We start from the raw sequence: 27,085 nt of genomic DNA, 5'->3' as shown, positions 1-27,085 counted from the left end.
TGGGGTGCTGTGGGTTTGATCCTCTGCTTGTTTTCTATCATACAAGCGCATCACGCATCAACTAAAAACTTCGTGAATAATTCAATCTAACACTGCAAACTGGAGTAACAGTAGCCTTAAGCACTGACACATTCCGTTTTACTTAAAAGGTTGAACACAGGCAGGATGAGGCAGGATGGCATGGTGCACATCCTGGTTTTTGACCAGGCTAAACACCAAGCTTACACATCCTGCATTAGGTCATCTGTTGTGATGTCTCCCAATTATTAATAAAGTACTCACACAAAATACATTTCAATCTTTTTATTGAATATTAAGGTAAATATTTCACATTAATACAGGCTACATAAAGTAGAGCCACTATACGACATGAAATTTACTCTCATTTTAACCCTTTTTAGTATGTAAACAATTATACATGTATTTACCACTCTAAAAGGTTCTGATTTCTTTCTCTCTTTAGGTAATCATCATCATCTAGTTCTTGGCTGAGTTTAAATAGCTACGTCATGTCGAGCCCCCGTTCAGCCCAAGAACAGTGTATGTGGGTTTAAGTCAAAATGGCTAAACTATGCAGAGAATGGATCCTGTTGAACAGGTAATCACGTTTGTTCGCAGACATCAGGACATTGATAACAGCCCTCGCCAATTTTCATGTTTCTTTTTTTTTTGTTTTGAGATAGGCACATCAAAGAATGGTGTCAAGATAATCTCCAATTCTTCAACCTCTGCTCAGCACTCTCTGGTCTACTAAGTTAACAAGTTGCAATTTTCTTATTTTTTTTCTTTTCTTTTTTTTTTTGAATCTCGTCGGTTTTCCACGTCAGTTGGAAACTCAGGTTTGCGCTGTGGGACGAGCCGTGTGTGTTTGATTGCTGTCGACGCCGTCTAGTTGACGTGGTTCATGTGCACGTTGCCCACGTGAGGGGCCCAGGTACCAGGCCACACCTGGTGGGGGGGAGGGAGAAGGGGGCTTCCATTAGCAAAGAGAACAAAAAAACAAATCAACAGGATCAAACAACATTCCTTGGCTTTTACTGAGAAGAGTGTTCTCAGTAATGACTAATTCCTTGGCTTTTACGGAGGTAGAAATCTTATTGTACAGGAAATTGGTGTCTTACAGTATATAAAATAAGCTTATTTGTATAAAAAACAGCTACATACAATATTCACCATGACAGATTGTCTAAGGTAAAGATGTAACCTGTAGGATTTGACAGTACCCCTTAGCATAGCACAGTTTTAGAAACACAGCTCTACCTTTGGCCTGTGACTCATCTAGCGTGGCGTGTAGGGGCCCGTACCTGCTGTGGGTCAGAGTTGTCTGCGTTTGGGACCACCTTGATGATGGGGCTCCACGCAGGGTCGGCAGTGTGCAGGCCGTTGTACATGGGACCCCCTGGCCCCTCTGCCATGGAGGGGTGGGGGGGCAGCATGGTCCCCCCATACATCGACAAGGGCATCCCCTGGGAATAGGTACGAGACAAAGGTTGATCAGGTATGGTATCGTGCAAAAATGATTTTGATTGGTTCTGTTACAAGTCCTGTGTTTTATCACTGACAGAGACAATCAGGTGGTCATTGAAAGTAAAGCGAGTAACATTTATTTTAGAATTAAATAGTTTTGAATGGCAAATAGTCAAACTGAACCCAGGTGGTACTGTACTCTGCGTGAGTGAGTGAGTGTGTTACCTTGGGGAAGTCCATGTAGCTGTTGGGCATGTGCTGGGGCTGGTGGTAGTTGTTGGCAGGGTTGGCGATGCCCGTGTCGTCCTGCTCCATGGGCTGGTGCTGGGAGAAGGCCGTCTGCTCCGCCTGCAGCTGAGGGTGCATCATGTGACTGCTCATCAGGGGCTGGGACCAACCAGACATGGCCTCTGTGTTGGACAAGTCAAAAATATGAGATGAGAAATCACAGTAGGATGACCTTACTCATAAAAATACTCACATCACACCTATTTACCATGGACAGCAACAGCACCCTTAGACCCCGCCCCCCCACCACCCTAATTTAAAAAAAAAAAAAAAAAAAAAAAAAAAAAAACTACAGTACCAGTCAAAAGTTTGGACACACCTTCTCATTCAATGGTTTTTCTTTATTTTTTAATTATTTTCTATTCATTGTAGATTAATATTGAATACATCTTTTGCTTTGATGACAGCTTTGCACACTTTTGACTGGTACTGTATGTGAGACAATTTTTACGAAAACTTGGGTGAATGATACGCCTTGCCATAGAGATGCGGCATTTACAAAATTACACTGATTGGCACGGGGGGGGGGGTGCTCTCGTAAACAACTGAAATTCAGAAATCAAACTGATTGGCTATGGGGGACAACATGTTTACTGCAAACATTGAAATTACGGTAATCAAGGAATGGCAACCTTGTGATTCTGTGTGGGCGTTTTCTTAGAGAGAGGGCTCTTCATAGAATCCATGGCCAAATGATACAGTATGATCATTGGACAAATGACACACCTTTTGCTTTGATGACAGCTTTGCACACTCTTGGCAAGGTGTGTCCAAACCTTTGACTGGTACTGTATGTTTTTAGGGCATTTCTGCTTTATTGGGATAGAGATAGTAGAGATTGACAGGAAGGATGGGAGAGAGAGAGGAGGGATGACATGCAGGATATGTCGATGGCCGGAATCGAACCAGGGACCTTGCGATGATATGGTATGCGCCTTAGTGTGCTACGCCACTGAACGCCCCCCAGCACCCTCATTTTAAACTGCTTTTATTCTGTCACATTGTTGCCTGATCACAGCCCTGCCAATGCTTTAACACTACACAGAGACCCACCCCCCATAATCATTTTTCTCTCACCAGAAGCGCTGCCCACGCCGAAGGACCAGATGCCTCCCTGTCCGACAGGTGCTGTGTAGCTGGTAGTGAGGAGGGGAGGGTTAACCGAGCCTGTCTGTCTGATCCTGGCCAGCCGCTCCGTGCCGATCGGGGGAGGAACCTTCCGGTCCTGCTGGCTGGAGCTGCCTGGCTTGGTCTGGGGAGGCGGAGCCGAGGACGAGGACGACACAGTGGAGGGAGGGGGCACCGGGGACTCACCTGGGGAGAGGCAGGTATTGGTTAAGGACAGGGATTCATCACTCGACGTAGACAGCTAGCTTTTGCATTCAGTGAGGACAGAGGAACATAACTGGTATCAACAGTCAAGAGCACTTTAAGGTAATTCATGACAAATCTCTCTTTGTTTCTATGGGTGTGTGTGTGTGTGTGTGTGTGTGTGTGTGTGTGTGTGTGTGTGTGTGTGTGTGTGTGTGTGGGCGTGCGTGCGTAGTACCTGACGAGGATGCGCTCCAGGGGTGTGGGGAGAAGTGCTGTCTGCTGAAGGAGGGTGTGCCCACGGCTGGGGGGCCGTGTAGGTACACCGGGCTGCCTGAGATACTGGTGGCGTAGCTGGTCAGCGCTGCAGGGAGGGGGGGGGGGGGGGAGAGACTCACCATCAGTACATCAGAGGTATGGCGAAGACACACACACACACACACACACACACACACTATACACAGAAAAAGGGGCTCTTATTTTATTATTTTTATTTTTGAATGATAAGATAGGACTTTTACTAATACATCCACCCAAAGACTCTCCTGTCTTACCGATCGGGCTGTTGACCATCCTCTGGGAGGCCGAACGGTACCCAGGAGCCTTGGAGCTGTCTGGAGGAGGCTGGGACATCATGCTCTCCATCTGGCTCATGCCCATGTAAGCCGGCGGGGCAGAGTAGGACTGCTCTGGAGGGGAGCGGGCGGGCAGGTGGCACGCACCCCACACCTGGTTGTTACCCACCTGGCAGGGAAACACAGAAGTGATCAGAACGACAACGAAAACCAGGAAAAATACTGGTTTACCGAATGTACTCTATTTGATGGTAATAGAGTAGCAGTATAAATGCTAGTACTCAAGAGGTTAATAGGCCCACCCACCTGGTTGCTGTTGTCGAACATACTGCTGAAATGGTTGAAGAGGGCGGCAGGGCCGAAGTTGGGGGGCATCTGTTGGGGCTTGCCTCCTCCGTGGACATGCTGCATCTGGGAGCCTCCGTTCATCAGGCCCAGGTTGGAGGGGACCTGGTGGGGGCCGGGGGCCTGGTGGCTCTGGGGCTGTTTGGGGGGCTCGTGTTGTGTGTTGAGGGGCACAAACACAGACTGTTGCTGCTGTTGTTGTTGTTGCTGCTGCTCAGGGTGGGGGTAGTAGGGCCCAGGGGGCTGCATGCGGTGTGAGACACGGGGCGCGGGCGCAGAAAAGTGAGGTACGGTGTTGTTGGGGTGCGTGACCGTGTGCGAGGGGACAGGGCCGTGAGAGTGGTGGGAGCTGTGTTGGGGGGGGAGGAGTGGTGGCGGGGGCTCTGTCGAGGTGGAAGAGGGAGGGGGGGGTAACTGCTGTCTGGACTCAGGCTTGGGGGGTTGCGCCATGGTGGGGGCTGTGAAACCCACCGAGCTGACGGTCTCGCCGACAGACGTGGGCTGGTTCTCCAGAGACAGAGAGGCCTTCTCCTTGCCCGGGTGGGCCAGGGAGCTGGGCTCTGACTTGGGGGGCTGGATGGGAGGCTGTGCAACAGGGGTGACCGGAGGTTGGTGAGGGTTAGAGGTTGTTATAGCCGTCATCAAGCCCGGCAGTTGGTGGGCGGGAGACCCCGAGACTCGGGCTGCGTGACTACTACTACTGCTGCTACTACTGCTACTGCTGCTGCTGCTAACAGTAGCAGTGGTAGTCATAGCAACGGAGTTGGGCTTTGGGTCAGAGGCGAACAGCTGTTTCCTGACAGAGGAAGGGGTGGGGACGCTGACCTGGGGGTTAGAGGGCGTAGGGTTGGGGGTGTGAGGAGAGGCAGCTTTCACGTTAGACGTATGGGCGTGAGGGGCACCGGGGCTGGGGGGAGGGCCCGCCGAGCTTGCAGCGTTGCTGTGCTCGCTGTGGGTCGAAGAATTGGACCGGGCTTGGCCTCCGCTGCTGTTGCTGCCTCCGTTGTGTTTCGGGGAGCTATTTGCGCTACCGGGACTCACAGGCCGCACCGGGAACGGACCCCAGGTGCTCGCCGCGGGGGAGAAGGTCCCGCCAAACTGAGCCATGGGCAGCCGGGGGTGACGGATCTGGTGCATGGTCTGGGCAGCCAGTAGGGCCAGCTGGGGATGGGCATAGGCCAGGGGGAGAGACACCGGGAAGGGCTGTCTCACCCCTGACGAGAGCCCCTTCCCCATCTTACCCCCCATCTGGGAGGAGGATGGAGACGAGGATGAAGACGACTGAAAGGAGACCCCCGAGGAGGTGACCAGGGAGCTGAGGGCCTTGGGCCCGGCGGAGGAGCCGGTCGTGGGCCCCGTGGCGCTGGGGAAGGGGGCCGAGGTGATTTTGGAGCCCGGGGCTCTGATGTGGTTTCTGGGGATCAGGTCCTCCAGCTCTTTGGCGGGGTCCTGGATCAGAGCGTTGATGAGCTGGACTGCATGCCGCGTCGACTCCGTACCGCCTCTGGAATAAACCACCACACCACGGGGGGGGGGGGTCAGGTGACTTGACACACGTTACCTGCATCACTGAGAGGTCCTAGTAAACACTGATAAGAGGTTGAACTACAGGGGTAGAGTTAAGCAGGAGACTGAAGAACGGTAGTAGCAGTTAGTCTCCAGCAGAGGGCGCCCTCCTACCTGATGGTGATCATCCTCTCTCCATTCTTGTCCTTTTGTTTGTCCACGTCGATATGAGCCCCCGTCACGTCCTGGATGGCTGTGATGTTGCAGCCTCCCCGGCCCATGATACGAGACACCACCGAGGCCGGGACTGACAGCTTCTTAGATCTGGGAGACGGGTGGGGGGAGTAGATTAATAATACATGGAGAACAGGGTTATAAAGCACCATAGGGCAAATGACAGAGATTTAGAGGAATAAGAAAAGTATGCGATTGACTCAACATAAAAAAAAAATCAAAAAAAAAAAAAAAATCACAGGAAACCATTTTAGTCAGACAAGATACAGATAGGAAACAGTATCCCTGCTTTTCCTGAGGTAAATTCATTGTGTGTGTCTTTGTGTGTAATTTCCACACCCACCTTCTGACCACCTCCTTCCAGCCTTCCTCTCTCTTCTGCCCCCTCTTGGGGCTGGTGAGGCTCAGCTTGCTGTTGGGGGAGGTGACCGGCAGAGACATGGTCTTGAACGGGGAGGGCAGGGAGCTGGGGGTCAAGTCACTCATGGAGTCTGGAGCTCTGGAGGAGGAGGATAACGTTCCACAATTACTTACAACTTCAGTCATCATGATTTCAGCACAATATTCGGTCTATACATAATGCAAGGACCCTGCATGAGGTCCGTTAGCATCTCCACCAAGGACCTTGGGGGCAGTAGCTAGCGCGGCCAGTTGCCAAGCAGAAGGCCGTGAGTTTTATCCCCCCCCCTGCTCTACCCCGCCGTTCGCTACAATAAATTAGGTGTTTTAATTGAAGACCTGCTTCATGCTTTAGCCACAACGAGTCCAATTAACTGGTCCCCTTGCGGCTAGGCACACCCACCTTTGCGTAGGTTTGGAGATGGAGACGGTGACCTTGTTATCCACCCTGCCCTCGCTGTGCAACTGGGGGCAGTGTCTCTTCTCTGGGCCGGGCAGGAGGGCGTGGGGGTGCACCACCCCCGAGGAGGGGGCGGAGGAGGAGGAGGAGGATGAGGAAGAGGAGGAGGACGAGGCGGAGGAGGGGAGATCAGGGAGATAGTTGAGCTCCTGACTCTTGCCCCCGCTGCTGCTGCTCTCGCTGGCACAGTCGGTGCTGTCCAGGGGGTCCGAGTCGCTGTTGCCCCCTGTCGCCCCCCCGCCCCCACCCCTTGGCTCCCTGTGGATCTTGTTCTTGTCTGCCTTATGCTGCGCTAGTGCCACCTAGTGGACAGACAGATTGTTACAAATGAATTGTGCCGAACAAATTTACATTTGCATGTTTGCATTAAATACAAGTAATGAGATGCTTCATTCATTGCAGTGATGTGAAGGAGGGAGGGAGGGATGTGAAGGAGTGAGGGAGGGAGAGTGACGTGAAGGAGGGAGGGATGTGAAGGAGGGAGGGAGGGATGTGAAGGAGTGAGGGAGGGAGAGTGACGTGAAGGAGGGAGGGATGTGAAGGAGGGAGGGAGGGAGGGATGTCAAGGAGGGAGGGAGAGATGTCAAGGAGGGAGGGAGAGATGTGAAGGAGAGAGGGTGGGATGTGAAGGAGTGATGTGAAGGAGGGGGGAGGGATGTGAAGGAGGGATGTGAAGGAGGGAGGGTGTACCTCAGGGTCTTGCAGTGTGATAGGTTCGCTGGGCGAGGACTCCTTGGTCTTGTTCTTCTTGCTCTTGCGGCTGGCGCTGGGGGTGGTGGCCACACCGGCACGCTTCTTACCGAAGGCGCAGGTAAAGGTGGCGGAGGTGGCGGGGATGCCGATGGTGGTGGTGGTGGTCGCGCTGGGGGGCTCGATGGGGACCTCTTCTTCTATGGGGAGCAGACAAGAGAGCGTGAATGAGACAGAATAGAGCCCATACAGATCAGTAGGCATCTCACAAGGTGTTCCATCTATTTTTCATACATTTTCTCCAAAGTGAACCACACTCGATGCATACATGAGTGTGAATGAGACAGAATAGAGCCCATACAGATCAGTAGGCATCTCACAAGGTGTTCTCCATCTATTTCTCACACTCGACATACTGCAGTAGTGTTGAAAATTCCTACACCTGTTCAGAAGAGGCCGAGTGCCGTTTAATATCTATTTACCGTCGTCGTCAGAGTCCTCCTTATCATCCTGCATCTCGCAGTACTCCTCCTTAGTCTTCTGCTCCTCCTCTTCCTCCTGCTTCCTCTTCTGCTCCTCCTTCTTCTTCTTGCGTTTCTCCTTGCGCTTCTCTCGCTTGACGGCCAGGGCCTGCTTCTTGCTCTCTTCCCTGGACTGAATGGGCACACGTCACAAATCAATGTTAAAAGACGCCATATCGGGCGTTCAGTGGCGTAGCACACTAAGGCGCAAGGTCCCTGGTTCGATTCCAGCCAACGACATATCCTGCATGTCATCCCTCCTCTCTCTCACCCATCCTTCCTGTCAATCTCTACTATCTCTATCCCAATAAAAGCAGAAATGCCCTAAAATATATAGATATTAAAAAAAAAAAAAAAAAGAGATGCCATATCTTCTCCTCCTTCCATCAAGGCAAGCCAAGGCAGGTTTATTTATATAGCACATTTCATACACAGTGGCAATTCAAAGTGCTTTACATAAAACAAATAAAAAGGAAAGAGCATAAAAAAAAATTATATCTGTCAAGGCAACTGGTTTAATACAGCATGTGGCAAGTTGTTTTTAATGCCCTCCTTCTCCACTGACTTCCCCCACCGTTGAATCAGACATGCAAGCGCTGGACTGGCAGTTGGAACAAAAGCCTGTTCACCCCTGAAGCCCCACCACACCATCTACGAAGGACATCTGCCTTCCTGACTGATATGACTTCAGTAATGGACAGGTCCTCTACCTTCTCCAAGTCCAGCTCCTTCAGGAGGATGCTGGCGTTCTTGTTGGCCTCAGCCGCCTGTTGGTCTTTGGCTTTGACGATGGTCTCCATGCACTGGTGACACTTCTTCAACAACTCCTGAAACCAAGAGGGAGGGAGGAGGGGGGGAAGAGAGAGAGAGAGAGAGCGAGAGAGAAAGAGAGCACAATGGAGGTTATCCATGGGCCATCATAGTCTATCTGTAGTCAACCATCACAAACTCATCACAATGTATGCTTGGGACCTAAACAGAATACATGGTCACTTCATTTATACTGATGTGACCCCAGCCCCCCCCCCTTACCTTATCAGTGATGGTGGCGATGTATCTCATGCACTCGATGTCCGAGGGGAACTGGTTGACTTCTTTCACCAGGTACTGTACCACCTTCACATGGCCCTGCACACAGATTCAGACACACAAGCCGTGAGCACCAGGCCTGGTACCGATCTCGAGCACGAGAAACAAACTGGCCAACAGCGGCTTCCCGTCCTCATTCCCTCTCCTCCGTGACCAGTGGTCTGGCAGGATATGACAGGCCAAAGCAATACGGTGGAAAACCCCTCCAGTGGTAACGGTGGAGAGGAGACCAACCATTTCACAACACAGGGATGGCGCACCGGATGAAGGAGTACACTGTCGGTTACCTTGCGGAAGGCAGCCATGAGGGGGGTGATCTTGCGGTTGTCGGCCGCGTCCACGTCAGCGCCGGCCTGCACCAGCAGCTGAACCACGTCAAAATGGCCACCGTTGGCCGCCAGCCACAGGGGCGTGTTCCCCTTCTTGTTGCGCACGTCGATGTGAGCACCTCTGTCGGGACGGGAGGAAGGAAGGGACGAGAGGAAGGAAGGGAGGAGAGAGGTGAGTCACAGATTTTAAAAAAAGAGAGAAGAGTGAGAGAATGGATGCTGGCAGAGAGAGGAAGGAAGAGGAGGGACGATGTAAAGTCAAATATAGGGGGGATGTGGGTCACAGGTGAGGTGAAGCTTGGCCCCAAAACACAGACAGAGGGAGGGAACTCACCGGTTGATAAGGAGCTCACAGAACTTGTAGTGGCCCTTGTCAGCAGCGATGGTTAAGGCCGTGTCTCTAGACGAGGGGACAGGGGGGGCGTTGACGTCTGCCCCCTTGTCCAGCAGCACCCGGCCTACCTCAGCGTAGCCCCCCGATGCTGCCTCCATGAGAGGAGTCAGACCAGTCTAGGGAAGAGGGAGGGAGGGGTGGGAGGGAGGGAGGGAGGGAGGGGGGGAAGAGGGTGGGAGGGGGAAGAACAGGTTAAGAAAATGTCTATACATTATCAATGCCAGTACATCGAAACCTTCCCCTTGACTTGGTGCTCTAGGTTAGCCTTTCCTTTTACATACAGAGATTCTCTGACTAAAACCAACTCTCTCCCCCCAACGGTTCCATCCTCGTCCGGTGTTAGGGCCTCACCTTGGCGCGGTGCTCTACGTTGGCCTTGCGGTCCAACAGTAGGCTGACCACCTCGGCCCGGCCCTGGAAGCAGGCCAGAGTCAGGGCCGTGTTGCGGTTGGTCTCGATCTGAGCGTTGATGTCTGAACCCATGTCCAGCAGCAGCTTCACCGCGGGGACGTGACCGTTCATCGCCGCCAGCATCAGAGGAGAGATACCCAGCTTACTACCAGTCCTGGAGGGGGGGGGGGGGAGAGACAGAGACAGAGAGACACAGAGACAGAGCACGGTTGAAGTTATCCATGGGCCATCATATTCTATCTGTAGTCAACCATTTGTGTGATTGTGTAAGGGTGTGAGAGACAAGAGGAGTCCATATCAATCCTTTCAGATCGACAGGAGATGGGGTTTAGTAGAAAGGACAGAGGGATAGCAACAGAACATCTTGAGGTCCTGACCCCCCCTACCTGGAGTTGATCTCTGCACCAGCGTTGAGGAGGATCTTGATGATGTTGACGTAGCCCCCCGAGGCGGCCAGGCTGAGGGGGGTGTAGTCGGACACGTTACGGTGCTCCTTATTGGCTCCCCGAAGCAGCAGCAGCTCGACCACCTGACCAATAGGAGAGAGGAGACATGGTTACATCACAACCACACACGGAAACGCTGTTGACGATATCTGGCACCCTGTGTGGCCTGGTGTCGAGGTCCTCGTAGGGCTGCAGTTCATTCCAGTCTGTCCCTCCGGAGCCCTCTTTCACGTTCACAGATCTCAAGACAACTTGGTAGGTATTCAAATAAATCCTATCAATGTACTGTACCTCTTGTCGGCCCCCCGAGCAGGCCAGTGAGAGGGGCGTGTCTTTGGTTCTCTCTGACTGGGCCTCGATGTCGCCCCCTTTGTCCAAGAGGACCTCCACCACCCCGACGTGGCCAGCTGTGGCAGCCAGGATCAGAGGGGTGAAACCTGGGGAGAGCAGCAGGACAGAGGGGGGGGGGGGGGTGAAATCAGAACAGACATCTAACATCTCAATAGTCAACTAAATTATTTTTCTCCTAGTCTCTCTTCCTGTAATGCTCTGGAAACAGGCAAGCATCTGCCAGGAATTAGCTTTCAGTTCTTTCACATCAGTGAGGATTAAGGAGAGGTGCCATTTCAGGAAGACATTTCAAATGTAAGCCCTCCTGTGCTTGAAGCTTTTACTAACGTTGTGTGTGTCTTACCCTTCTTGTCCCGGTGCTCTATATTGGCCCCTCGTGCGATGAGGACAGACACCAGCTCCTCGTGTCCTCCAGCACAGGCCAGCGTCAGGGCAGTGTCATGGTTACTCTCCGTCTGCATGGAGGGGAACAGAACACTTTGATCAGAACAGCTGTGTGTGTGTGTGTGTGTGTTTGTGTCTTTGTGCCAGTGTACAAGCAATCACAGTGCTTACGTGTGTGTGTGTGTGTGTGTTTGTCTGTCTTTGTGCCAGTGTACAAGCAATCACGGTGCTTGTGTGTGTGTGTGTGTGTGTGTGTGTGTGTGTGTGTGTGTGTCTTTGTGCCAGTGTACAAGCAATCACGGTGCTTGCTTGTGTGTGTGTGTGTGTGTGTGTGTGCGTGCGTGCGTGTCTATACAAGCAATCACGGTGCTTACGCATGTGCATGTGCGTCTGTACAATCACGGTGCTTACGTGTGCGTCGATGTCCACAGAGGGGTAGAGGGGCAGTACGGAGGAGGGGGAGGAGAGGTTGGTGGGGGACTGTGAGGGTGGCGAGGTTGTAGTGTTCAGCATGGGCACTCTGCTGCTCACAGCTGTGACAGAGAGAGAGAGAGAGAGAGAGAGAGAGAGAGATGATAGGAGAGAGAGGGAGAGAGAGAAGTTAGAAGAGTAAGTGTCTATGACATAACTGCCTTCCTTCCCCAGAAAGACACCTGGTGGACAGCACCTCACAGATGATGTGTCTCTTACTCACACACTCACACACTCACACACACACACACACCTAACATGATGTCATCGAGCGTGTCGGTGAGCGTCTGAGCGGGCGTGGCCACCATGAGTCCTTCTTGGGCCTGTTGGGCCAGCATCCCGGGCCCTAAGCCCTGCTGCTGCCCCAGCATCTGCTGGCCCACCAGCACCCTCTGCAGCTCAGGACTGGTACTGCCGGGGTAGTCTGCTGGGTTGTAGTCTGGCAGAGGCTGGATGGGTACGAAGGCAGTCTGGAGGGGCGGAGGGGGGGGCTGGGGCTGGGACTGGGGCGAGGGGGGGAGAGGGGGCTGCTGTGGAGGCTGCTGCCCGTCCCGGTAGAGGATGGTGTCCACCTGAGGCAGCTTGGGGTAGTCTTCCTCCTCTCCTTCCACCTCCTCGTCTGACGCCTCGTCATCCTCATCATCCTCCTCGTCATCGTTGTCGTCCTACACAGATAAAAAATCAAATCCAACTTTAGTTTATATGTGTTTAAAAAGTCTCACTTCTCTTTTACGGTTCATAAACAATGAGAGGACATTACTCAACATAAACCTCACAAGCAGTAAAATCCCCTAACCTCTTCATCGTCCTCTTCCTCCCCAGGCTCCTCCTCCTCCTCCTCCTCCTCCTCGCCCTCTCTGTTGCCCTCCTCGTCTGTGTCAGAGCCGGGGTGCGTCTGGGCCCCTGCCGTGGCGGTCAGGACCCCCAGCGTGGCGCACGGCCCCCCGGGCCCCGGGCCGGGCCCCTGGCTCTGCCCTGCCTCCTGCTCCTCCTTCAGCCCCTTGGCCTCCATGTACTCTTTGGTGAACTGCTGCTGCGTCTTGAGCTGCAGCTGACGCTCGACCTTCTGTAACTCCTTGAGGATCTTCTTCTTCTTCTGCACCTGAGAAGCCAGGGGCAAAGTCAGTGCTAAAGAAGGGATTTCATCTTATTACATCTTTATTTCGATGAGGAGATCCTCCTTTTAATTGCATTTTGTATATCATTAATCATTACAATAGTGTGTGTCTTAGTGTGTGTCTACTAGACCTGCCTGGGTCTTATGGCCAACCATAAGAGCCAAAGAGGAAATTGGTTACTTGTGGCGTGTCTATGCTCCAATGAATGTGACATAGCCTCCCTCCCAGAGACATGACTGCATGTGCAGTTTCCACTATTCCCGTGGAACCGTTCCGATCGACCAATCAATCACCTGCTCCTCCCGGCTCTTCTTCAGCTCCTCGATCTTGTCTTTGGTGAGCGGCTCCCCCTGGATCAGCTCCAGGGACTGCAGCTGGGCCTTCTCAATGGCGCTGATCCTCTGGCCCAGCTCGTTCAGCTTGCCCTCCGTCTCCTCCACGATGCACTCCAGAGGCTGGCACAGGTGGAAGGGAGGCAGGGCCTCTGCCTCGGGGCGCCCCCCCGGGAGTGAGCCGTTGGGTTGGAGGGCCGCCTGCCTCTGTTTGGATGAACCTGGATCACAGGGGAGAGGGCGATTACATTTACATTTATTTTTTTTACATTTAGCAGACGCTTTCATCCAAAGCGTACATTTGTCTCAAGTAAGTGAACCACCATCTATCTATCAGTCATCATAAGAAAAAAATCCACAGAAACCAGAGAAGCATAAGCAGCACTACTCTAGATGATACATAACTGTGTCTGTTTGCTACCAGAATAGAGAATAGAGTAAATTAATGTATGTGTCAAAGACTTGCCCAGAAGCACATCCATTTGCCTAGAAGAAAATAGTCGCTGTGATGTGCTCTCACCTTTGCTGGAGACAGGCGGGGGGATGGCGATGTTGGAGGGGGCTCTGTCTGGCTCCTGGGGGGGCACCACCATGGCCAGGGCCTGGAATGGGACACGAGGAACCTGTGAAAGTAGGGAGGAGAGGTCAGTTCCACCCTTAGAACAGCGTAGAGACCAAGTGAAACGCCATCTATTCCAATTGAACGGACTTAAAAACAAGAATTTCTTAAGAGGGACTTAACTATGCCCTCAGAACATCAGTGTAGCCAGGTGTGGAGTCTCACCTGAGAGGCGTCTTGCGAGGGGGGGGTGAGCTGGGACAGGTCGGGGGCGGGGACAGACAGGATGTTGTTGGGGTAGTCCAGCAGGTAGGACACCACATTAGTGTGGCCACCCTTAGCAGCTTCTATCAGCATGGTAGAGCCGTCCTGGTGGAGGGAAAACGCAGCATGTCAGGAGGAGGTCACCTACAGCAGTCTTACTCTGTTACCACTGTTTATGATGCAGCAGCGGTAATGATTCTGAATAAACTGAGGTTTTGACTTGCATTAGGAGACTCTGCTTGCAAGGTGTGTGTGTGTGTGTGTGTGTGTGTGTGTGAATATATGTGTGTGTGTATATATGTGTGTGTCAGTCTCACCTTGAGTCTGTGTGTGGGGTCGGCCCCGTGGGCCAGTAGCAGCTCCACCACAGCGAGGTGACCTCCAGCGCAGGCCAGGGAGACCACCGTGTGGTCATTATTAGCTGTGGCTCTGTTCACATTAGCACCTGGAGAGGAGAGGAGAGGAGAGGGTTAGGAACACACACAGATTGCCAGATGAGGAAGATGTTCCATTGTTAAAAGCATAGAATCGCTCAATTCAAGGTCATTTTCTGGATTGAATAAACCCAGCTGTGTTTTGTTCCCCACCTTTGCTGATGAGGAACTGCACGGTACAGAGGTGTCCCGCTCTGGCAGCCTTCATCAGAGGAGTCCTCCCCCCTTCAGACTCATGCTCCTGGGGATAGAGGAGAGACAACATGGGTGGGGGTAGAGGGGTGGGGGAGGCAATCACACACAGCAGGCACATCTGTAGGGATGGGGGAGCCCAGCAGAGGACTAACCATACCCAAACCATGCACCTTTTAAAACAATGATGAAAGGATTTTATTGAAGTTTTATTCAAGACAAAGAGTAAAAACAAAGAGTAAAAAAACAGAGATCAAAGCCAAAAGAGAGGGAAAGACAGATGAAAGGTATAATAAAGAGACCTAGATAGAGAGAAAACTGAGAAAGGGGGAAAAAAAACGCAAAAAAAAAGGTGTGTGTGTATGTATGTATGTATGTATGTGTGTGTATGTATGCATGTATGTATGTATGTATGCATGAATGTATATATGTGGTGTGTGTGTATGTATGTATGTATGTATGTATGTGTGTGTGTGTGTGTACCAGGTTGGCTCCGGCCTGCAGCAGCACGTCCGCCACGTCCGTGTGCCCGTTCTCGCACGCGTACGTCAGCGCCGTGTCTCCCGTCGCCGTGGTAGCATGAACGTTCGCCCCTAGGAGACAGGAGGTTAGAGGTCAGACCCAGAGAAATGCACCAATCCCGAGAGCTGTTCCAGGTCAAAAATGCGCCCCCATCTTCAAGCAAGCCCATCTATTGGTCACAGTCCCCCAAGTGGCTACTCCAGTCCACGCTAGGATGGCCTACCCCCCCCCCCCCCCCATCTGTGGCCCCCCAGCGCCTCCTAGTCCCTCCTCACCTGAGGCCAGCAGGTATTTGACCAGCTCCAGGTGTCCCTCCTGCGCGGCCTCCATCAGCGGCGTGGAGCAGCCCAGCTCGATGTCGGCCCCGGCCTTGATGAGGAAGTCGGCCACCTCCAGGAAGCCCCCGCAGCAGGCCAGCGTCAGGGCCGTCTCCTGGGTCTCCTCCGTCTGGGCGTTGATGTTAGCACCTGGCCAGGAAAGAGGGGGGGGGGGGGGGGGGGGGAAATTACAATCACAATGTTCCATGGTGAGCGCCCATGGCCGTATTGGGGTGTAGTAGGATGACTAGGTCTGTTTGGAGATGTTAGTTTGGATTACTAGGTCTGTCTGTTTGGAGGGGTTAGTTTGGATTACTAGGTCTGTCTGTTTGGAGGGGTTAGTTTGGATTACTAGGTCTGTCTGTTTGGAGGGGTTAGTTTGGATTACTAGGTCTGTCTGTTTGGAGGGGTTAGTTTGGATTACTAGGTCTGTTTGGAGGGGTTAGTTTGGATTACTAGGTCTGTCTGGAGGGGTTAGTTTGGATGACTAGGTCTGTCTGGAGGGGTTAGTTTGGATGACTAGGTCTGTCTGGAGGGGTTAGTTTGGATTACTAGGTCTGTCTGTCTGGAGGGGTTAGTTTGGATTACTAGGTCTGTTTGGAGGGGTTAGTTTGGATTACTAGGTCTGTCTGGAGGGGTTAGTTTGGATTACTAGGTCTGTCTGGAGGGGTTAGTTTGGATGACTAGGTCTGTCTGGAGGGGTTAGTTTGGATTACTAGGTCTGTCTGGAGGGGTTAGTTTGGATTACTGGGTCTGTCTGGAGGGGTTAGTTTGGATGACTAGGTCTGTCTGGAGGGGTTAGTTTGGATGACTAGGTCTGTCTGGAGGGGTTAGTTTGGATTACTAGGTCTGTCTGGAGGGGTTAGTTTGGATGACTAGGTCTGTTTGGAGGGGTTAGTTTGGATGACTAGGTCTGTCTGGAGGGGTTATATAAACTGACAGTGTCCAGGGAGCGGACAGCTGCTTACCTTGAGCCAGCAGCAGCGCCACCATCTCCTCGTGGCCCTCTCTGGCTGCCTCCATCAGGGGCGTGTAGCCCTCATCATTCACCTGCACACACAACAACAGAGTGTGAGAGAAAGTGTGTGTGTGTGTGCAAGTGTGTGTGTGTGTGTATGTATGTATATGTGTGTGAGTGTCTGTATATGTGGGTGTGCATTCGTGTGTGTGTATGTGGGTGTGCATTTTGTGTATGTATATGTGTGTGAGTGTCTGTATATGTGGGTGTGCATTCGTGTGTGTGTATGTGGGTGTGCATTTTGTGTATGTATATGTGTGTGAGTGTCTGTATATGTGGGTGTGCATTCGTGTGTGTGTGTGTGTGTGTGTGTGTGTGTCCGGGTATTGACCTCCTCCAGGTTGGCCCCTCGCTCTATGAGCAGCGCTGCCAGCTCCACGTGCCCTCCGCAGGCCGCCAGGGTGAGGGGCGACTCGAACGAGTCAGCTGGCATGTTGACCTGCGCCCCGCTGTCCAACAGCAGCCGCGCCACTTCCACGTGCCCGTCCTGGGACAGCGGAGAGAGAGACACACAGGGGGAGAGATAAGCACCTGAGTGTATGACACAGGGGATATCTCACACACACACAGACACACACACACACACACACACAGACAGACACACACAGATGAGATATAGGATAGGAAGAGAAAAGGTGAGCAAGAGGAGAGACAGGAGGGTAAAAAGGAGAGGATAAAGAGAGGGAGGTTGAGATGGGGGAGAGAGAGAGAGAGGCTTTGGATCTGATGCTCACCATGCAGGCCTCCATCAGTGCCGTGTGCATCTCATCGGTCTTATGCTCCTGGTCCGCACCAGCCTCCAGTAGGAACCGCACCATGTCAAGATGACCTGCAGAGAGAGAGAGAGAGAGAGAAAGAGAAAGAGAGAGAGAGAGAGAGAGAGAGATAGAGATAGAGAGATAGGGGGTAAGGGATTGTGTAAGGGTGTGAGAGACAAGAGGAGTCCATATCAATCCTTTCAGATCTACAGGAGATGCCAAGGGACTTGGGGCTCAGTAGAAAGGACAGAGGGACAGCAACAGTAAATCTTGATGTCCTGACCCCCTACCTGGAGTTGACCTTTAACAATAATAATAATAATAATAATAACCTTTAAAGCCATGTTACTTTCTCATTTTCAACTGTTAAGAGAGAGGAGCACTGTTACTTCCAGTAATTGCCCTCCGCCTGGACTGACCACCCAGAGGAAACAGCAGGGTACGGGCTCTGACCTTTGTAGCAGGCGAGTGTGAGGGCGCTCTCCTTGAACTCGTTGGAGTGTGTGTTGATGCCCGCCCCGTACTCCAGCAGGACCCGGGCCACCTCCACGTGGCCCGCGCTGGCCGCCTCCATCAGAGGGGTGTGTCCGTTCTCGTTGTGGTCCTCGATGTTCGCCCCCTCCTTCAGGAGAACCTTCACCACGTCTACGAACCCCCCCGCGCACGCGTACGTCAGAGCTGTGTTGCCTGGCGGTGGAGAGAGACAGAAAGGCAAGATACAACATACAGTTGCAACTTTCTGTGTGTGTGTGTGTGTGTGTGTGTGTGTGTGTGTGTGTGTGTGTGTGTGTGTTTTTACCCGTGGAGGACTGTGCGTTGACGTCTGCCCCATGTACCAGCAGCAGTTTGACAATGTCCACGTATCCTCCGCTGGCAGCTGCCATCAGGGGCGTGATGTCACCCTTGATGCCCCGGTCCTCCACGTTGGCATGCATGGCCAGCAGGACCTGCAGCCAATCACAACAGGGGGTCAAGGGGTTAGAGGACACACCAATAAGCCGCTAGGAGTAGCGTGAAGTTGTCCCTGATCGCCCCACTTATTCTACAAGGTCAGACATTTCTCCATCCCCCCAGTATGGGGTGGGGTAGTGGTAGGGTAATCTGATCCTAGATCGGTTACCCCCCCCCCACACCACCAAACAACCCCCCCCCACACACCCACAACCCCCCCCCCCACACACCTGTGCGAGTTCATAGTATCCGGCGGAGCAGGCGAGGCAGAGCAGACTCTCCCCCTCCTCCGTGTGTTCGTTGACGCTGCGGCCCTCGTCCAGCAGCTTCCTCACCGCGTTCACGTCTCCGTCTGAACACGCCTCGGCCAGACTACGGCTGAAAATAACCAGACTGCTACAATTACTGCCACTGTGACAGGAGTACACACACACGCGCAGACACACACACACACACACACGCACACGCACACGCACACGCACACACAAGCGCGCACACACACACGCGCCTCAACAGTCAGGAAAAAAAATCGGGTAAACACACACTGTAACGGTATTGATTCCTGGCATCCTGACCGGACTGATAAAAGAAGGATATTGATTTCCGGTGAAGCAGACCTGACTGATGGATACATAGATTTGATAGATTGGGTGAGATACATACTTGTCGGCCTGGCCGGCGTTGAGCGTGTTTTCTGCTCTCATGCGCGTCAGAGCAGCAGCGGCTTCGTCCAGGGCGCAGCTCACGGATGAAGTCAGCCGCCGAAGCACCTCCGGATCTGCGAACGCTTTACCATCGGCAGTGGACAGTTTACCAATGCCTGCCAGGCGGGCACCACAGGGCACAGGGCAAAGGGCACAGCAACCGGCAGGGGCACAGATCACACCCAGCCAGCCAGACGGACGAACGGCGCAGAGGCAAGTCCAGCATAGCCAATCCAATCCAATGGTTAGTAGTGGCATCCGCGCACACACACACAAACAAACAAACAAACACACACACACACACACACACAAACAAGCATGTGTTAATATGGAGCAAATCAAGGGAACGGTTCTTGAGATATGACAGTGGACATTATTAACTTCACTCCTAACTGTCATATCTTTTTTTTTTTTAGGGTCCAGGTCAATGAGCAGAGCATACAAAAACACACAGTCATTTAACCTGGTCATCTACACTCACTGAGCACTTTATTAGGAACACCTGTACACCTTCTCATGGTGGAGGTGGTGTAATGGTGTGGGGAATGTTTTCTTGGCACACTTTGGGCCTGTTAATACCAATCAATCATCGCTTGAATGCCACAGCCTATTTGAGTATTGTTGCTGACCATGTGCATCCCTTCATGGCCACAATTTACCCATCTTCTAATGGCTACTTCCAGCATGATAATGCACCATGTCACAAAGCAAAAGTCAGCTCAAACTGGTTTCATGAACATGACAATGAGTTCAGTGTTCTTCAGTGGCCTTCCCAGTCACCGGATCTGAATCCAATAGAACACCTTTGGGATGTGGTAGAACAGGAGAGTCACAGCTTGAAAGTGCACCTGAAAAATCTGCATGAATTGCGTGATGCAATCATGTCATCATGGACCAGAATCTCAAAGGAATGTTTCCAACATCTTGTGGAATCAATGCCATGAAGAATTGAGGCTGTTTTGAGAGCAAAGGGAGGCCCTACCCAGTATTAGTATACTAATAAAGTGCTCGGTGAGTGTACATCTAAGTGACATTCATATGTACAGCATGTGCTACAGGCTGGAGTTCCATTTCACCTGCGTCAAACTGTTTTGGGGGTGAGGGTGAAGGGTGTCTGGTGTTGGTTGTACAGTGTTCTCTGCTGGGCCGGGGGTCAGGTGGGAGGCAGGGTGAGGGCAGTGGCCAGGTGATGAGAGGGCAGCAGGTGAATGTGTTAGGTGGTGGTTATAAAATGTGAGTGTCACTGACACTGACCAGTGGAGGAACGGGCCTGTTAATGACTGCAGCATAGCACCCATCCCGACCCCCCCCTCTGTGTGAATTATAGATGAGGGGAATGGTGGACAAACGTGTGTGTGTGTGTGTGTGTGTGTACAGAGAGAGGAGAAAGTGGTGGACAGAACAGGGAGGCACAGCTGGGGGAAATGCAAGAATGCCATACCAGAGAACGTGTGTGTGTGTGTGTGTGTGAGAGGGACAGGGAGAGGGGGAGAGAGAGAGAGAAAGAGAGAGAGGGAGAAAAAGAGAAAGAGAGAGAGAAGAGAAAGCCAAAGAAAAGGGAGTGAGGGAAGAGGAGGAAGCAGGAAGAAAAAAACAGACTACTTGTTCTGCTGACCTACATTGAAGGACCTCTTTCACAAGAAGGGGCAAGAACCGTTCCCTAGCCATAGAGAGCATCCAAGCAAGTGTGTGTGTGTGTGTGTGTGTGTGTGTATGTGTATGTGTATGTGTGTGTGTGTGCGTGCGAAAGACAGAAGCAAGGGGGTGGGTAGGTACTAGGTAATGAGAGAGAGAAGCCAACTTTCCCCCCCCATGTTTGCCTCTACACTACTGGAGTAGGGAACTGAGCCCCAGTCTTCAGCGGCCCTGTGCTTTCACCACTAGGACAGAGTGAGTCAGTCTAAACTTAGCCTGGCTGTCAGAGAGGGATTTCACAACGTTCCCTCCGGCAGAAGAAGCAGAGGTCTGTGCGGTTGATCATTAATGCAGTGTGTTTATCTCAAGAGAGAGAGAGAGAGAGAGAGAGAGAGAGGAGAGAGGAGAGAGGGGAACCTCTTCTGACCCACAGATACTAAACACTGGCCTGCCTGCCTGCCTGAATGACTGACTGACTGACTACACACACACACACACAGGTGAAAACAATAACACTACCCGTGCTCTTGCTGAATAGGCTAGTTAAAGAGGCATTTTACTCAAAGTTCTAGTCAAATTCTGCTCTTTAACTCTGATCAAGGGCTTTCGGGTTTACATTGACAAATTCACCAACCACCACAAGTGCAATTACTTCCAAGGAATCCTTGGATGATGGTTTATTTATGAGTTTGGAAGCTTTTGAAAAGTTGCCTTTTCTTTTAATGTGTTGAAAGCGGCAACCTCTCAATTTAATACTATTACTCTGGATGGTACATCAAATGGTCTGTGTCACAACATCTGACCAAGCCTAAATGGATTTTCATACAGTAATACCTACACACAGAAACATAATAGGCCTAGTAAAATCACTCTGCACCGTGCCACAGACACTGTGCAGATGAAAAAAAAAAAGTGTTTGCCCATAAGCACCTGCTCCTACACTACAACACAGAACACTGGCCCTCAACACTCTGTAACATGCAAAGACAACACCGCGTAGGCCTATTTACACAACAAACACGAACATGTCTTTCCAGCTGTGTCACTCCAACGTGTAGGCCTAGATACAAGCCTGTCTATCTACAATCAAGAGCCAAAACCCAAACTAATCTCTAATCCCTTGTCCCTTGATCAGACTTGTGTGGGCCTAGATCGTAGTATTAGATAGGTATAGACAATATGGTAATAGCTCTCCCTTGCCAAGTGCCCTAGAGTGGGAAAATAATGCTTTCTGAATCTAAATCTTAATCTGCCCACTGGGTGAAAGGGGGTTGGTCTGGGATTGGGCTCGAGTTTTCCCAACACCTCTTTATGCATGCGGTGGAGGCCCAGGCACGGTGTTAATCTGTCTGCCGGTATTCACAGCCAGAGCAGTTCAGGACACACAGGCAAGCCGACATGACTAATCCAGTTTCACTCTTACAACCAGAGGAGCCTATGCCTCAGGTGGGATCAGGTGGGGCAGGGGTGGGGGCAGGGTCAGGTGGAGCAAGGGAGGGATCAGGTGGGGCAAGGGGGGGGGGGGGGGGGGGGTCAGGTGGGGCGGGGTGGGTGAGGGAGGTCAGGTAGGGATCAGGTGGGGCGGGGGGGCAGGTGTTAAAGGTAAAATGGATGATGTCAGATTGAATTGGGTCAAATAATGAGTCTTGGTAGGGAGCTTGAATGGATCGGACTAGTCCAAGTGGGGTGGGTTAGGTAGGGTATTGGTTATGGTTAGGGTCATGTAGGCAAGTTTGGGACCGGGTTAGGTCAGATGAAATGGGTTCTGCGTCGTACCTGCAGCCTCCAGCAGTGCTTCTAGACGGGCCTGTGTCTCTGGATCGACGGTTCTGAGGTCCACTCCATCTGTGGCGCTGGACAGCAGGAGCTCTGATGCTGTCTTCATGATGGGGTTCTCTAAATCTTCCTGGTCCAGTATGAACGACTCCACCTGAGATAGGTGAGAGAGACAGAGACAGAGAGAGAGAGAGAGAGAGAGAGAGAGAGAGAGAGAGAGAGAGAGAGGGTAAGCGTAGAGGCTTCATAAAAACGTCTCTCACGACCAGATAGCCCTCGGCTTTCTTAACAAGTACATTTTCACAGACAGGCAGGCAGAGTGGAAATAATGAACACTTTTTAGCTGTTGATCATCATTTTTAAACATCGTCTACAGCCACCTCCAAAATCTGAAAACGGTTCTGTCTGGCTTTCTGTCTATATAAAAAAGGCATCCACGAGTCTTGCAGATTGACTTGACCTGAGCATCAACTACTAAAGACTAGACATAGTCTAGTTCTCCTGTTTAACACGATCCCTCCACCTCCGAACAGACGTGTGCCCACACAGAACTGTTGCACGGATGAGTTCAAATCAAGTGTGGTGAATCTAAGGAACGTCAGGTGACAATTCGGCAACGTGTTAACAGCATTGGCCAGTGAGAACAGCTAGCCATGGGCTAGGTAATACTTCTGACAAAAGCTCTGGCGCCTGGAGAAATGTCTCTTAGTCACCGGGACCAGCCTAGCCTCCTCTAATTAGATCCATAACCGCAGCAGGAAAACGCCAAACTGACATTAGATCAGTGTCTGCAGGCAACTTTATCCTACTTGGACAGGCACCGATTCATCTACGCGAGACAAATGGAGGAGGGTGTGGTTCCATATTTGTTACACAACAATTTCCAGACATCTTTATTGTTTTTGAAGTGAGGTTTTAGCCATGTCTCTGCCTCGGTACTTCTCCTGATCTTGTATCCCCTGATCTCGTATATGATACATTTGACAGGGTGTAGCTCAGAATAGATGGGGCACTGAAGATCTCAGAGTATTAACTGTGAAGGATATGCATCCGTATCGGGGTGTTTATTGTAATTAATAGGCCTACTTTAAATAATGTACATTTTGGAGATAAATGGAGGAAGTCAGACCAATGCTCACTCAGCCAGAATAGATGAATGGGCTCTATGGATCCTCATACTTCAAAGCGTATGCAGGCACTAGTCTGCATATCCTCCCATTGTAAGTCAAGCCCTCCCTAATTTGGATGGGAATCGTAAAGGGCTGGTTTTTCCTGTCTGATTCTGTTGCTTGTTGAAATGCTTAGTAGTATAGTAAGTTACTACGAGTTTGACACAAAAGACAAGCCTAGTCATCGACAACCTAGAGTGACTCTTTCGTACCCCGAAGTGTGAAAGGTTCACTGATATTGAGCGTTGCATGTTTTTTCAACACAAGCATGAGTCTCTGATATTGCCCAAAGGCTACATGTGGCGTCACTACAGAAACAAGTGTTCTGCATTCATATGAAACACATTCGTGACATATGACATAACAGCCACATGAACACAAGCCACCAGAAGGTCTTTTGGACAGTAGCCAAGCAACCACTGAGAGGTACTATACACGGCTTGATTAAAAATCCCATCCATCAGTCCAGACTCCTATGGGAGTGTATAAGGCAGTGGAGCACACCAGGGGAGAGGTATTGGGCCCTGGTGTCCACATATGACCCTATAACACAGATGAGCAGAGGAAAACAGCACGCAGCACATTCAGCACATACAGCCCAGGCCCTCTGGTGCAGCTCTGCACTGGGGACTACAGCCCAAGGTCAGGTCCAGAGAGGGGCTTGTGTGTCCTAAACAACACAACTACTGAGGCGTCCCAATTCTACTCGTACCCTGCTTAGCACATTTGGCAATTCAGATACCTAATTCATGAGGACAATATTTGAGCATAGTCCTAATTACTGTGAAACTGAAACTGAAAAGAACGTAATAACTGATAATGTAATAATAGTAATTGTGTGATCACAAACCGCTCAGATCCATTACAAGGCAGTTATAAAACAATTACTATTGTGCTGTGTAACAGCATGTGAATATATGTTACTTTAGCAATTAGAGTTCCTAAACCTGTACAGGGCCAACTTACTGTACAAATATAGTAGCCTATAGCATGTGTCAAGTGATCTTATCTGATCAGATTTTGTAATGACTGCTATCCAGCCCAACTAAAGAGAGATGACTCAACCTCTGAATCAAATTTCTGCTCTAAGCTGTAGGCCTTTCACTGAGACGGGGACCAGTAAGCAATACTACTGGGAGACGGCACTTGGCAATGTGGAGGAATGTAGCTATATGGTTGGAATGCAGAACACAATGACCCATGGGGGATGTAGTTCTAAGAGGGCTTTTATAAACAACAATGGACATCAGCACTCCCCATTAATGAACTACAGTTCCCAGACTGTTTGCATCCGGAGAGCTGGAAGGGCCTAGAAAGGCATCTGCTTAATCCCGGAGCTCAGATTTTAGCTACTGCCCAGAGCAGTGAGCTCTCCACTGGGGTAATCTCTCACAACAAGTCCTTTCAGGGAAGAATTTCCGTGCTCTTTCAGTAGGCCAGCAAACATGAGACATGTCATACAAATGCAATCAGCCTCAATCTAATTCCTATAAATAATGTTCACATAAATAACACAGATGACTGCATCTTATTCTGCTGAGCATATGACATCTGGTAACACAGTGACATGACAACTGCCTGCTTAAATTAGTGGCCCTGCAATAATAGTCACCTGAACAGGATGTACCCCTACTCAACCCATCAACCAGCTTGTTTGTGACCACTGTTTTAGCAGTGCCATACTGAAAACTCAGGTGCCTCAACAGGTAGTTTGAAGCAGTGCCAATCTACCAGGCATCAATCAAACCATGACATGTGAATGTGGCTTCTGCAGGTGCACATGTATCAACACCGTTATAACAAGGCAGATGAATCTGTCATCGATTTGTGAATTGAACTTTTCGCATTAAAATGGATGGAGAAATGTGCCTAACAAGTTCAATTCGTTGCACCATAATAGAGCACCAGTTCAAACATGTCTCACGACAAAGCATGTTTTTAATGGTGTAGACACTGTCATATGATATGTTATGAAAACCTCATCACATAAATAGTAAGGGTGAAAAGGCATAGCCATACAACAGACACAAAACATGCCAAGCAATGCTCTGAGGGTGTCATGTGTGTGGGAGCAGGCCCAAAGTCTGACGGGTGTCCATCTCAGACTGTTTAGGCAGGTGTCAGTACAAGTCACCTAACATCCTAGAAGAGGACGTTACTTGATGGTGAACGGAGGGCAAACCGTGTCACTGTCGGGGGCACAACTTGGTTCGATTTTGGTAGAACCCGTTTCTTTGTGTTGTCAATGCAGATGACAGGACTTGACGCTGACTGATGTCATCATCAGCACACCTGCCCTATGTGCCGCACGCCACATGGAAAGTTGGCCACTTCTCAGCAAGGGGGCTGCTATCAATTGTGACAATGCAAAACAAGTTCACATGGGTGGCCCATTTAACTGTGCTTCATGAAGTTGAAAACCAGTGCACGTTCGTTGTTATGACACTGACGGTCACCCACTCAACTCATAAACTAGGATTATCAAAAAACGTGTGTCGAAGTTGAAGGACAGTCGGGTTTCATTTACATAATTTAAAAAGGTGACGTAATTGCACCATCACGATGAAAATGTAGCTTGCTAGCTAACCAGCATGAGAAACATGTCAGTCTGTGTTTGACTGGACTGCAAATACGTCTTTCTTCCACGGTTCAGGAGCTGCGAAGTTGTGAATGTGTGTATGCTGCGAGACTAGCTAAGCTAGCTCTGACGATGCCATCGCTTCCACCTGAACTAGGCCGTGGTCACAGCCTACGCCGCATAAATAAAACATTTTATCGGGTTATCTTGACAAATTGTCGGTGTCTCGCTAAATGTTCCTTACGTCTGACAACCCATCTGAAATTCATTATGCTGGAGACACGTTTAGAGTGGATTGAAGGTTGTTTTTTACATAATTTCATCGGCCTGGGAGGGGGTGGCTGCCAACAGCTAGCTAGACAGGGAGAGGAATGTTAGCTGGCTTGCTAGCGTAGCTACCTCTGAGACCTCGTCTTCGTCGCTGCCGGATCCTGGACCCGAAGAAAGGACTGCAGCTGCTGCTAGTTTGAAATCCAGTCTGTCTGTAGGAGGCCCACCAGGCTCGCCGAACAAGCGTACTTTCTTTCCGCCTACACCAATCCCTATGCCCCCAAGTCCGACTCCTGGTGTTGCTCCTACCCCCATCCCTACCGCTGGGGAGCGAGGAGTCACCGAGTCAATCTCGTCCTCGAAGCCGTCGGTCAACATTGCTGTCCCGGCTACTGCATCCTGCATACTTATCTTCACAATTCGTATATTAGCGAACTTATTGATGACTTAAACGCCCTTCTGTACTGTCTCTTGTAGAATATCAGGGTGTTTTACTTCAGGGGATCCTGAAACTCTCCCGAAGCGAGGGTTGAGGAGGATCTCTTTCCCCTAGCCATTAACTTTCTAACAACCTAACTCACTACGCACTGTTCCTCAGAAACCCCGCCTGTAAAGACGATACTGAGAACACCATTGGCTTGGCTCAAAAAATGTCTGCTATGGATTGGTTCATATGGGTGCTTGTCAAATGAAAGATCGCGACGTAATGTTAGGTTTACCAATATCACGAGGCTCTCAGACAGACAGTCAAGACCGAACTGGTATCTTACTGGTGTGGTATTTTCAAGTATATTGGTTATTCCTGACATATAACATG

At 50.8% G+C, this 27,085-nt stretch overlaps 1 protein-coding gene across 8 annotated transcripts; it reads right to left on the bottom strand.

Moving 5' to 3' along the window:
- Window positions 1–658: 658 nt before the first annotated feature.
- LOC310815649 (ankyrin repeat and KH domain-containing protein 1-like) lies at window positions 659–26,816 on the bottom strand. 8 transcript variants are annotated; one of them, XM_083685513.1, is made up of 39 exons: window positions 26,398–26,816; window positions 22,252–22,405; window positions 18,800–18,956; window positions 18,367–18,529; window positions 17,985–18,132; window positions 17,639–17,872; window positions 17,162–17,256; window positions 16,759–16,914; window positions 16,378–16,459; window positions 15,368–15,559; window positions 15,054–15,163; window positions 14,532–14,619; window positions 14,262–14,389; window positions 13,906–14,049; window positions 13,642–13,744; window positions 13,083–13,342; window positions 12,468–12,773; window positions 11,925–12,336; window positions 11,612–11,733; window positions 11,160–11,271; window positions 10,757–10,902; window positions 10,406–10,548; window positions 9,960–10,173; window positions 9,549–9,724; window positions 9,173–9,335; window positions 8,829–8,924; window positions 8,507–8,623; window positions 7,758–7,929; window positions 7,276–7,475; window positions 6,529–6,887; window positions 6,070–6,225; window positions 5,667–5,816; window positions 3,948–5,490; window positions 3,621–3,810; window positions 3,305–3,430; window positions 2,833–3,069; window positions 1,693–1,877; window positions 1,305–1,466; window positions 659–948 (listed from the first exon to the last, which is right to left on the bottom strand). In XM_083685513.1, the coding sequence occupies exons 1-39, from the start codon at window positions 26,671–26,673 to the stop codon at window positions 889–891; spliced, it is 8,037 nt and encodes a 2,678-aa protein (XP_083541639.1). In that variant the 5' UTR covers window positions 26,674–26,816; the 3' UTR covers window positions 659–888. The 8 variants fall into 8 exon arrangements, with proteins under 8 accessions (XP_083541639.1, XP_083541643.1, XP_083541638.1 ...); XM_083685517.1 differs by having other exon boundaries at window positions 1,261–1,466; window positions 16,759–16,922; window positions 17,164–17,256; XM_083685512.1 differs by having other exon boundaries at window positions 16,759–16,922; window positions 17,164–17,256.
- Between the last annotated feature and the right edge of the window lie 269 nt (window positions 26,817–27,085).

Source organism: Argentina silus, assembly GCF_951799395.1.
Source record: "Argentina silus genome assembly, chromosome: 15".
NCBI classification, from domain to species: Eukaryota; Metazoa; Chordata; class Actinopteri; order Argentiniformes; family Argentinidae; genus Argentina; species Argentina silus.
The sequence above is the reverse complement of the archived record's forward strand: the minus strand, read 5'-3'. Positions and strand labels throughout refer to the sequence as shown.

Excerpts from the sequence above, each read along its gene's own strand:
- LOC310815649 (XM_083685512.1), bottom strand. The coding sequence starts at position 26,673 with ATGCAGGATGCAGTAGCCGGGACAGCAATGTTGACCGACGGCTTCGAG. Across the intron at positions 7,930-8,506 it reads AGGAGCTGGACTTGGAGAAG|TCCAGGGAAGAGAGCAAGAA; the intron begins GTAGAGGACCTG and ends GTGCCCATTCAG. Across the intron at positions 5,491-5,666 it reads GAGAGGATGATCACCATCAG|AGGCGGTACGGAGTCGACGC; the intron begins GTAGGAGGGCGC and ends GGTTTATTCCAG.